The sequence below is a fragment of the Etheostoma cragini genome, chromosome 2, assembly GCF_013103735.1.
Source record: "Etheostoma cragini isolate CJK2018 chromosome 2, CSU_Ecrag_1.0, whole genome shotgun sequence".
Classification (NCBI taxonomy): domain Eukaryota; kingdom Metazoa; phylum Chordata; class Actinopteri; order Perciformes; family Percidae; genus Etheostoma; species Etheostoma cragini.
Window position 1 is genome coordinate 8,625,185 of NC_048408.1, and position 12,997 is coordinate 8,638,181.

At 40.0% G+C, this 12,997-nt stretch overlaps 2 protein-coding genes across 3 annotated transcripts in view; one reads left to right on the forward strand and one right to left on the reverse strand.

The window, feature by feature from the left end:
* Positions 1-1,925: 1,925 nt before the first annotated feature.
* klf1 (Kruppel-like factor 1 (erythroid)) overlaps positions 1,926-12,997 on the forward strand; it is a 26,801-nt gene continuing 15,729 nt past the window's right edge. The window contains exons 1-4 of one of the 2 annotated variants that reach the window (XM_034892289.1): positions 1,928-2,563; positions 4,414-5,272; positions 5,399-5,580; positions 5,619-6,118. In XM_034892289.1, coding sequence (XP_034748180.1) covers positions 2,489-2,563; positions 4,414-5,272; positions 5,399-5,574 — 1,110 coding nt within the window. In that variant the 5' untranslated portion in view covers positions 1,928-2,488 and the 3' untranslated portion in view covers positions 5,575-5,580; positions 5,619-6,118. Of the gene's footprint in view, positions 2,564-4,413; positions 5,273-5,398; positions 5,581-5,618; positions 6,119-12,997 lie in introns of those variants that run through there. The other variant, XM_034892279.1, reaches the window with a different exon arrangement.
* Positions 11,957-12,997, reverse strand: part of LOC117951462 (meprin A subunit beta-like) — a 4,980-nt gene continuing 3,939 nt past the window's right edge. The window contains exon 8 of the mRNA XM_034883169.1: positions 11,957-12,018. Coding sequence (XP_034739060.1) covers positions 11,957-12,018 — 62 coding nt within the window. The remainder of the gene's footprint in view (positions 12,019-12,997) is intronic.

Below are 12,997 nucleotides of genomic sequence, written 5' to 3' on the forward strand. Positions count from 1 at the left end.
AGCGCCACATGTATGTTTTAACATTAAAACACAATTGGTAAAATCTTGTCAACAATTATTAGGCTATTTTAATAACTTATAATATGCCAAAAAGGTATGTATAAAGGCTTTAGGCTGCCCTACATGTTATTGTAGCCCCAGTTCAATATGCAATTTAATATCTGTAGCCTCTTTCAGTTAAGGGGTCCTTGGTTTAAAAAAACATTGAAGACCCCTGGTCCACTGTGTTTACGGCCATATCCTGTGTAGTCGTCACTCTGAGGGAAAGAGAGAGTCTTTATCAGTGGTGGGCTGGTCATCAGGGACCCACAGCAGTCAGGAGTTCATTATCTGTACGAAGACAGCAGCCTGCCTCTGCCCATGTCAGCAGATAAACAGCAGCCAGAATATAATCGCTGCTCACGAACAGGTCTTCTCAGAAGTCTGAGCTGCACGTGCTACCTGGGAAGACAGAAGACAACCAGTGTTCTATATATATATGTGTGTAGAGTGTCTTAAAGCTATTACAGCTCCAACAAAGAAGATCAGGTTTTAATTGCAGACTTAAAAACTAAATTATGAGCTGTACTGCTTGTTGGTGTGTATGTGAGCTACAACCAACCTGCTCATCTGTATATTATTATTCAATATTGTGAGAGAGATCTCTTTGTGATGGAACATATATTGATTCAAACATGTTACTACAAACAGTTCACACACCATATTAACATGACATGTGGACACTCTTTACTGTACATGCACCAACACACTCCGCACTCTGTGCCAACGCATGCTTTATCAGATAGTGGCCAGACATCTGATAGCCAAGTTTACTTGTGAATGAAAACTACTGAAGAGCCCTGGGCCGCTCTACTCTGCAGTGTTAGGGGGTCAGTTTGCCGCATTTTTATAAAACTTCTAGTACATTTTGTAGTGCCATTTAGAAGATTTTATTATATATTGTAATTTATTATTTATATTGCAGTATCCTGATAAATTTGGTTAAATTTTCATCTTTAAAAAGAAGTGACTGATTACGGCTATTCATTTATTATTTAATCATCAAGGATAACAGGTCAAATGTCATCCTTTTTGGTTTGTTTTATATATACAGTTGAGTTAAACACTTCCTTCTCGTTTTGTCTCAGTAGAACTCGCATTGGGTTGCTTGGTTTACTGTAATTTTAATATAAGGAAACTGTAACTGTACAATACCTGTACTCTGGTCTATGATTTGTTTTTATGTTTTTTTTTTGTTAGTTGGTCCTATTTTATTTATCTCATTTTATTCTATTTTCTACTGTTTGATTACATTTTGTTTTAATTAATTTGTCTCCTTTTTGTTCATTATATATGAATATTATTGTTATATAATATTATTGAAATAAAGCACTTTGATTTGCCTGCTTGTGTGTGCCATATAAATACACTTGGTTACTTTTACTTTCACACCAGACCTATAACCTAGATGGGATGATTGTTTTGTGTTTATTTTAGACTGTAGATGTACAGTAGCTGTCAATTTATTTGAAATAAAACAATTATTGTTTCAATCCTCCTTGTTATGTGATTTTCTATTACAACAACCATCACAGCTACAGGCATGATAATCACAAATGTAAATGACTAATGTACAAATTTGTTTAAATTACTATCTGAAACAAATGTTGCATAATCATTTATAAAAAGTAGAAATAAAAAGTATAGCTTTCACCTACTGTACGTCACATTTGACCTTGTAAAACATTTTTTCAAGATTAATTTTTGGGCATGTTAGGCCTTTATTTTTATTGGACAGATAAAGACATGAAGGGAGAAAGGGGGGACGGGGGGAGGGGAGAATGACATGCTGCGTAGAGAACGTCTCTATGTGGGCAACTGCTGTACTGGTGAGCTACCTTAAACTTAACTTAGGAAGCAGCTTAGCCAGTCCACAAGTTTCAGAAAGGTTAAAGCTTATTCCCCTTTAAATACGTTGTTGCCCATCTTAACATTGAAAAGATGATATGGGCTTTGATCTCAGAATTTATATTCAGGTATTGGATATAAGATCTGGATATAAGAATAATGCATTTCTTGGTGAAATGACAGCTTGGTGCTTTTTGCTCTGAAACCCACAGAACAGGCAGACAGTGAGTTGAGGTGAGATAGCAGTGTTTCTTAGTGATTAGTAAATGAACAATCTTAAGAGATTCTAAAAAGGGGGCTAGCTTATGCTCCACCTCCTAACGGTCAAAACCTACACGAAAAAGAGAGATTTGAAGTCAGACTTGCAGCTGACAGAGATAGCCAAGAGAGAGGAGGGAGAGAACAGCAGACAGCTTTAAGAACCTGTTTCTGCGGCCTTTTAGCACTGAGCGGACTGTAACTGGGATGAGTGGCCCTGTAAGCGGCGGTTTGACTTTCTGTTAGCTGGTCATGTAAAGAATAAAAAGCAAAAAAACGAAATAAAAGAGAAACTTCACTTTTGTTGCTACCACTGACAATTGGCGTCGTATCAAAGTGCTTGATGGCTGTTAAACAGGCTGCGCTCCCTTCCTTCAGCTCCTTCTCCAACCTCGCACAATCCAGTGACAATATGAAGGTAAGTATTTGGGTTGACGTTTTCTACAAAAAATGATTTAAATAGCATCCAGGGCTAACTATTCTATGGTCCAAATCACTGAGCTGATTATTTGTACATTCCACAGGTAAATTATTGATCATTTTACTTAAACTTGACAAATGTGTTTTACACTATAATGCTGAACTTGTGATTTGTTTGGAAGTTCTTTAGACAAAAGCCTCTGCTAATTTAATGTAGCAATGTAACTCAAAATCAGTGAAGGGAGTAAAATGTTAGTTTTATAACAAAGGATCTGACATGCCCATATATACAGTAAAAAGTTATCTGTGACTGTGCTGTCCAACCCGGCTGCAAAGATATCCCTTCCTAAACTAGTTACAATGTAAGTGACGGGGGACAGAATCCATAACCCTCCTTATGTATCAAACTGACTTCTTAAATTCAACTGGATCTAATTTGAGGTTTAAGCAGTGCAAGTCAGACAAATCAAGTTGGTAGCTTCTGAAGTTAGTTGTTGTAGTAAAGAACTCCCACTATTTGACTAAAAAATTTGGTAGACAAACACTTGATAATCGTGTGATTAACACATCCTGCTGACCAGGGCCTGAAGTTAACTTTTTTGACCACCTGCCGCAGTGGCAGGTAGATTTTTATATCCACATTGCACCTACATAATGTAGCTGTCCTGAATTAAGGTCATCCTGTACATCTCATCTGTGGTTTTTCCTGCATCCACCGTGTGTAATTGTGTGTGTTTATGTGTGTGTGTGTGTGTGTGTGTGTGTAAGCGTTGGTTGCGGGGGGAACGGAGCAGAAGCCCCACCCACTGCAGCGAGCCGACAGGATGAAACAGCAGCAGACGATTGAAACCTTGCAGCGTACATTTTGTCAGATCTGAAATGTTTTTGCAAGGTCTTTCGTGTGTACGTTTTGTTGGTAAATGTGAGATGTTTGAGTCACACACGTCTCGTCTTCATATCAGAAACAAGGAAATTCATTTGACCTGTTCTGACTCCAACATGGTCAGTGGCTGCACGTGGGACTAATGGGATTGTCACGAGTAATAAAAATGTGATAGGGGGACCCAGCCGTCAATTAGTGTCTTCCAGTGATGTGGGCCCCTGATTGGTCCGGGCCCGTAGGCAACTGCGTACCCTGCTTACCGATAGTTAAGCGTCTGACTCATTCAATTTTGACAGTGTTACCCGCCAATTGCAAAATTCACCCACATTTAGCAGGTGGTCGGGTGTTAATTTCAAGCCCTGTTGACACCTCATATCAGCCTCAGCTAATCATTGAGCAGCCAGTATGGACAGTAACAATTACAGCTACCACTAAGGCTTTGAATGTACATATGGACATGTGGGTATTGTTTAAAGCTTTAGTGCGTAACTTTTTTATATTGATGAACGGCCATTACATTCAAGCCATTGCCAAATGAGTTGCTACAAAGCTAATTAAGATCAGCTCCACACAACTCTCTTTGGATTTCTCAGTATGGCTATGTTCAGAACATGGTGTTGTCCAGCGCCTTTCCAATGCAGAAAATCAAGTAAAGATAATTACCTCTTCTGAGTCCATCATGTTTTTTAATCCACCATGTCCTCCTTGCATACTAGAAACAGAGTAAAGGAGGGGAGGGGGCACGTGCGCGATTACGCAAGGCTTGTATAATGTGGACGCGCCGACAGTTTTGTTGTCATTACTTAATATTCCTCATGGGGGAGACAGAATCTACACACTATAGCTTAGAGATAGACTTGCAAAAAGTGTGAACCTATCCTTTAAATGCAGAAACAATGTGACTGAATGTCTTATTTCCAATTTATTTTCCTTGGTGATCATCCCTTCTCTCCAACCCCGTCTAGGTGTGGAAGTCTGAGGGTGACTCTCTCCCTTTGGACTCTTTCAGCAACAAACTGTCACCAAGCAGCTCTGAGCAGCTGCAGGTCTCTAAAAACATATCAGAGGAGCTCCTGGATGACGACAGCCAAGCATCCTGGGACACTGAGTTCCTACTGGCTGATTGGAGCACCCCATCGCCTGACCTAAACCCCTCTCAGGACAACAATGATCATCAGCTGCCACAGTTGGACCCAAACACAGCGTACCAAGAGGTGGCCCTGTTTAAGGACCAACCAGAGAAGGAGCATCTGCAGATAAACACTGGCTGCCTCATGACAGAGCTCCTGTCCCCTGCTGAAACCACATCGTTGGTCCAGCCGGAGATGTACCACCATGGTTATATTGACGACCAAACAGGTCAGATTTCACTCCCCAGTCTACCTAACGTAGATCACTTTGGGTTCACTCAGGGAGGCAGTGTGGAGAGGCACAGCAGAGGAAACCTCACTAAAGTTACATCATGGGACTTTAATTCTTACTACTCCGAGCAACACCCCTCCATGGTGACCTACCCCAACAGCAGGTTCATACCACCTCAAGCTGTGACCCCTGACGCTCGACACTACAGCTACATGCCACACTTTCAGCACAACACCACCCTTTTCTGTGACTACACTCACAGCCAGGCAACCAGTCATCTGCCCCTTCACCAGCAGCCCCTGCTGGTTGGACCACAGCTGCCCCCTGGTGGGGTGGAGGGGAAGCGTAGTCGAAAGGCTCCAGGGAAGAAGAGGCCTGCCATCCACAGCTGTGAATACCCTGGCTGCAGCAAGACCTACACCAAGAGCTCCCACCTCAAGGCTCACCTCCGCACCCACACAGGTACCTTATTGGCTCTACAACTGAAACAACAACAAAAAGTCTGTCACAATTAGTCTCAAGATTTGATTTTGTCTATTTGTTTTGTTTTCTATTTGATTACCATCTGTTTTAATGTCAACTCTTCAGGGGAAAAGCCTTACCAGTGCTCATGGGAGGGCTGCAGCTGGAAATTTGCCCGCTCAGATGAGCTGACGCGTCACTACCGCAAGCACACAGGCCAAAAACCCTACGAGTGTCTGCTGTGTCAGAGGGCCTTCTCCCGCTCCGACCACCTGGCTCTGCACATGAAGAGACACACCTGACCTGATATACTGACACACACGCATGCATGCATGCACGCACGCACACATAAAAACACACACACACACAAATCACCATTTAAATTAAGATAAAGGTGGAAGATTTGAATATTCTTTATAGTTTGAATTTATGACCAAACCAGTACACTGAACAGGTACATTTGGGACTCATATTAGGGACCTCAGATATTAACTGAACATCTTCCCACAATTACCTTGAAATCTGCACTTGGATGTCTGACTGGTTGAGAATACAAGCCCACATGTAGACTAGGCATGAGAACACAACCAGTGGTAGGATGACGTCAAAAAAACATTTTGAGGGGAGTTGTCCATTTTTGGTTTACTTCAGAAGACAAATGAGACAAATAGAAATCAGAAGCCTTAGATATGTATATTAATTTTTTTTATAAATGATTTATATGCACGGCCTAAAGAGTCACCAAAAGGTAATGACTGCTTAACCAATAACTTTTAAGAGTATCCCACTGATATAGCAATGCACTCCTATAATAACTTTGTTGAACTAAAAAAACAAAAACAATATCAAAATAGATGTGGCTTAACCCAAGATATCGTTGCCTTGCGTGTACATTCCCCACGCAATTAGGCCATTAACAGTTCTTTTGAAGATTAGGGTGTGGCATGCTAGTAGCAGCTAATGTAGCCGCTAGCCTGAAGCAGAGATAAGGAGCGGGCTATAGAGGTCTGGTAGGCTCACTTCTTTCTAACTCCACATACCCAGATTTCTTTCATTTTCAAACTTGTATTCTTCAGATGGTCACCAACTCAAGTGACCCCCCCCCCCCCCCCCCCCCCCCCCCCCCCCCCCCACATACACACACACACTCACTACAAGAACACAGTCATGCAAAGTTAGCGTGCTTTCAGCAATAAGGGCCACGAAGACAAAGACTGTACACACGGTGGGCATGTAACCAGCAAATCTTAACACTAAGAAAAGACCTACCAAAAAGTGTGTGTAATACGGGTTATAATACAAAACTGAGCAGTATGTCCTGTCTGGTCTCATAGCATGTCTGAAATCCATTTATAACTTTAGTTTATAATATTGAATATTGTAATACAAATAAATAAACCATGAAGTATATGTTGGTTTATGCATTTTTGTCACCTAACTCTGTTTGTCTTTTTGGGGGATTTTTAATTTAAGGAAAACATATATGCTTTTGTCTCTCGCATCAAGCAGAATTTAAAACTGTAAATAATCCAGCATCTTTCTCAGTTGTTTATCATCTAAACATGCGAGCAACATATTTATTAACATAATATTTTACATCAACAGAAGATACTATATTAATGTACAGTGTTTTTTTATTCTCAAAAGTGTGTATTAAAGTCTTGTTTTCATTGTCACAATTCTAATAAAGACCTTTAATGCTGTAAAACTGCCTCAGAGTGTGACATGGTTCATTCAGGCAGCTGATCCTTACAATAACCATGAAACAATAATCAATAACTCTACATTTAAAGTGGATATGAATCCAACGCACATGAATCCAAAGAATACATACATCTTTCTTAGACTTTTTCACAAGTCATTCTTACGTAATGTCAGCCTTTGTTCTTTAGGTGGCGGTCTTCTGTTAGTAGATCAGCCCTTATGGCCTCAGCAGGCTGTTGGCTGCCATGTCTGCGTTGTTCCTAATCTGGGTGAGGCTAGGACAGGGATCTTCTTATGTAACTCGCCACTCACTGATTCATCCTGATTATGTCAGATGATGTAGGGCCGTCATGACATTATGGAGCTCTCTCTCTCTCTCTTATGCTCCTCAGTAAAGACAAACACAGAAAAGCAAACACATATACACCTTCATTTACAACATTTGTAACAAGTACTTATACACACACACACACATTTTTAGGGTCCCTGTTTTATGGACCCTTAAAATTGTCCTAACTTTTCCCCCCTATACGGCACCCCTGCACACACACACACACATACACGCACGCAGACAGAAATGAATTTGCAAGTACTTGCGGAGTACGAGAAGATTTGTTTTTAGTTTTGAGCTCCACCAACACAGTAAGTGTAGTTGCATGAAACATTTCAAGTGAAATGTAACAATGTGCCGGGTGTTTTGGTAAAGTACCAATAAAATACAAGAACATCACAGTATATTAAAAGTATGTAATACCTACAAAAAGAAACTGCTTATTGAGGTCAGAGTAGTCTAGATCATCCAAAGCACATTACCAGGATAATACCCGACACCCAGCGCAGGATGTCCCACACTTTGCGCTCTTTGTGTGATACCGTTTTCAAACTTTGTTTGCTTTGGGAAATGACATCAAACTTCAAGCTAGCAAGCTAAATGCTGAAAATGGCAAGTTTTCACGAAACATTGGATTGGGCATCAAGGCAGGCCTGCTTGGTTCCTTCAGGGAATTATTGTGAAGATTTACAAAGATTATGTGGATGAAGTTCATACAGAGTTACACTGGTAAGGGCAAATTATGTTTAACCATGAATCAGCTAATCTCAATAACTCACGTTAGTGTATTGTGTGAACAGTTAACTTCAGTCAATAGAGTATGTGGCATTTTCTTTCGCAGGGTGCAAATGTTCCACCAAAACCAGTTCCTTCCCGAAATTGTTTAGCAGAGCAACCATCACTGCGTCCGGATCTAAGCGAGGGCAAAAACGATTGTTTTTGGTTTAAAGAAATGCCAACCACCCAGTGTTTTTGTCTCCTTTTTTTATTACTTCAATTCTCATTTAATTTTACGAGCCGACACAAACGCTACTACTTTCTTCCGTGAGTTTTAAACATGTATAAAATGGTTTTAAAGAGCTCCCAAGGTCTGCCATGCTCTCCCTTCTGTTCCTTGAAGCCTCTATGTTTACAGGCCTGTGGTGATGCAAAATGTGCTATAGGTGCCAAAAAAAAATTATGTTTGGTACTGCCAATTTGTTTTGTATTGTCATGGTTCATGTGTGAAATAAACATTCAAAAAAAATTAATGGCAGGTAATTGTGATATCAATTCTAAGCAAAGAAATGGCGATTCCTATTTTTCCCAGAATCGTGCCGACCTACTCTGGAGGGAGCTTTCCAAAGGACGTGTGAGCCTCACATGAGCGTGACAGTTCACTTCATTCAAGACTGGGAGATGAGAACAGCGTGTCTCCAGCTGATGTCTAAAAAAAAAAATCTTAAACTGAGCATATTATTTTGGTCTTTAATATATATAAGTGGTTCCCTTACTAGGGTTTGTCATATTTTATTCTTTTGAAATGTTCGTTTTTTTCCTTTGTGGATTAGTGAGAAAGGAGAAGAAAATCTGTAATTTGATTTTAATAAGCATTATAGTTATCAAACTAAAACAATGTTGATATTGTACTTTTCTCATATAAACATATTTATCGCAGAAAAAGATTGGCCTATGTGATATTATACACTATCTTTATTTAAGATATTTTATTTAAATGTGCACCTTATGAAGCTTTGATTTCAAAAAAGGTACTCAAAAGGTACTATTTTACAGTATTTACGTTATTGTTATTACAGCTGAGCATTTAATCATGAACCAGGTGAACAAACCTGTTTATTATTTATTCATTTGATTTTGCAACTGTTCACTGAAATAGCCAGTTTCAATAAAACCACTTGTGACATGTCATATTTGGCGTTGACTTTGACTGAACATTTGCTCTCATTTTGCGGAAAAAATATCAGGTTATATATTGTTTATCGATATTCAGCCTAAATATATCGGGATATGACTTTTGGTCCATATCACCCAGCTTTAGCCCAGACGTTTTTCCTGGATTAGGGGGGCACCTACGTAAATGGTTACAGCTGTTGCTGTGGCCCTGGTCCGTGCCCTGTTATGCCCTGCTACACCCTGCTATGTTCGACAGTGCCCTGCTACGTACAGCTACGACCTACTATGTCCTACTACGTCCTATTACGTCCTCCTATGCCCTGCAGTGCCCTGTTATGCCCTGCTACACCCTGCTATGTTCGACAGTGCCCTGCTACGTCCAGCTACGACCTACTACGTCCTGTTATGTCCTGCACTGCCCTGTAGTGCCCTGTTAAACCCTGCTACGCCCTGTAACACCCTACTTTGTCCTGCTACCCCTTGAACTACTATTTCTATCCATAGTTCCATTATCTTTATTTGTGACATAAAATACCCCCGGCACCGTCAGACACCGCCTACCAAGAGGCTGGGTCTGTCCGAGGTTTCTCCCTAAAAGGATGTTTTCCTCACCACCCGAGGTTTCTCCCTAATAGGAAGTATTTTCATGCCACTGTCACACTAAATGCTTTCTCTTGGTCTAGACCTACTCTATCTGTAAAGTGTCTTGAGATAACTGTTGTTGTGAATTAATGCTATAAATAAAATAAAATTGAATTACTTTCCTACTCACAGCCATATATTGTATATATATATATATATATATATATGAACTAAACCTAGACTGTGCTCGCATAGCAAGATGTTACATTACAAGATATTACATTACATTACATTAATACATGATATTAACAGCTGGTAAATCCACAGCACTTCACTGATTAGAGATTAGAGAGAGGTTAGAGATGGTTATGAGGCTTCATCTAAAAAGGGGGGTTTATTTTAGTGCAGCGTCCAAGGGTAAGCGATTTGAGATTTAGAGTTGAAACGAGGACATGAGGCAGAGCTTTGACCTGAAGTGGCTTGAAAAGAACAAACAAACTCTTTCTATTTCTACTTTCTAGCACTGAAGCATGAACAAGACATGAACTAGTATATGAAGGGTATTAAATAGTTTTCCTATATTTGGATTGAGCTGCTAAATAGATCAAAGGTGAAAATGTCATTATTATAATCTTTGTGACCAGGCCGAGGCTTAAAATCTGTACAATGCCAACAATGCAATGTTTTCATGCACTGAGTTTCTTTCAGCTGGGGACAACTGCTCTGTAGATTTGCATGTTTCATTTTCCGTAAATCCCCACTGCACAATGGAAAATGTCATTAAACCACTTAATTTATTTGATTTATATGAGAGAAGGCCAGCCTCATATCTAGAGGGGAGAACCATGATTTATCAACATAGATGCTGAGCAGTTGAAGCAAGGTTGACTAGGGACAGATGAGTAATCAAATTGCCCCCCTGTTTCTTGTATTCTTTGTGGAGAAATAATGTATGACTTGGAGAGGATATGTGGCCATTGCAGAGAAAACACATTCAACTCTTAAAAACCTATTTGTAATTTTGCATATTAACCATATTCCATCAAGAGTTTATATTTAAACTATAGCCACAGCTATCATGGATTTGAACCATTTGAACATTTTCAGCTACCTAAAGATTTTAGTAATTCTATACAAAGACGTAATGTTTTAATCTTCCTGCAGGCACAGGCACACTGTAACATCCAGTGTATGGTAACACTGTGTGAACTCAGCAGAACAACACTTTGATGCAGCAGAGCAACTTCAGTTGAGAAAACAAACTTCTGCACTCACAGTCACAGTAAAAAACACATCAATTACATTATATTGAAGTGTAGATATTTCAAGCGCTCAGCCTCTCCAGTCACCAGTAGCCATCTGTAAATGGACTTTCTCTGCATTATTAAACCCTGCTGCTTCAGGACAGCAGCCTTCAAACTGAGATATCTCAGTTGATTATCAGTTGATTCCCCTGATTTGAACCTGGGTGACACAAACAAAGTCAAACAAGGCCAGTGGCCGCTCTATGCTCAGGCCGTCAAGTACTTTCTGCCATCGTTTTCTAATGAAGATTCACATACACATGAAAGCTGCACATTCCTACATGAGAGTCAGTACCAGTGTTTATAAAATACATTCACCAGCGCTGTCATCATGTGCTGTAGTAGGGGGGCCCATCTTGATTCTCCAGCATAAAGGCATAGTTTCCTATCCTGGGCTGATACACACAGTCATACGGTTTGATAAAGTGCTTATTGGACTTTAACTTATTGCACCTACATAATGTAGCTGTCCTCAATATCGGTCATCCTGTACAACTCATCTGTGGTTGTTCCTGCATCCACCGTGTGATTGTGTGTTTATGCGTATGTGCGTGCATCAGTTGCGGGGGGAATGAAGAAGCAGCCCCCCCCCCGCTGCAACGAGCCAACAGGATTGAAAAAAGCAGCAACTTTATAGTGAAAAAAACGTTGCGGCATACATGTTAGCAGGACAGTCTGAACATTTTTTGCAAGGTCTTTCGCTGTACGTTTTGCTGGTAAATGTGAGATGTTTGAGTCACACACGTCTTGTCTTCATATCAGAAACAGGGAAATTAATTTGACCTGTTCTCACTCCCGCATGGTCAGTAGCTGCACGTGGGACTGATAGGATTGTTGTGATTAATAAAATGCGATAGGGGGCCCCGGCTGTCAATCAACGTCTTCCAGCGACGCGGGCCCGATTGGTCTGGGCCCGGAAGGAACTGTGTACCCTGCTTACCGATAGTTACGCGTCTGAATCACTCAATTCTCATTGGCTACCTGCCAATGTGGCAGGTAGATTGACCGTTTTAGCCGCCAATTGCAAAATACACCCACATTTTGGCAGTTGGTCGGGTGTTAATTTCAAAATCATAGCTCATGAAACTCAGATATCCTTCATTTTATGTGAAGACAAGAAAAAAAAAACATAACAATTTTTTCTTTCTTTTGTTTTTCTCAGCTTTTTTGAACTAATTTAGCCAGTTTTAATTGTATAATCTTTTTTGCTTGCATGCTATCCTCAGGTCTCCCTTTGTTGTTTTCATTGGACTGCTGCATCGTCTCTGAGTTTTCGGGTCCGCCATTCCTCACCCCGTAACAGTCATGTCACCTGAGCAATTTTCTAAGACTCAACAAAGCCCCATCTGAGTCACTAGACATCTGTTTTGACAGATTGACAAGTACTCCACATGAGTAGTAAACTCAATTGTGCATGTACAATTGGTGGTGTCTCTTTTCATCACATAGCAATACTTGGCCTAACCTCAACACAATTCTAACCAAATATTGACCCACAAACCTCCCTCTGAAGTGAGATAAAAGCAAACCTGAATTTGTTCTTGCAAAGACAGAGGTAGAGTATAACCAGAGGTGGGTAGAGTAGCCAAAAATTGTACTCAAGTAAAAGTACTGATACTTCAGAATAATTTGACTCAAGTAAAAGTAAAAGTAGTCATCCAAATAATTACTTGAGTAAGAGTAAAAAAATACTTGATGAAAAAACTACTCAAGTGAGTAACTGTTGAGTAACGTCTGATTTATTTCTTAACACAAGCATCAATCAGACAGACAGAAATACAAAATAATCATATTTAGGCAAATTATTGTTCATCCAATCAATAAAATAAATTTAAATTAATTTATTAATTACAAATTAGCTTACTTGAGAGACTTGTCACATCAAATTTGGATGGATACTGCATGTGTAAA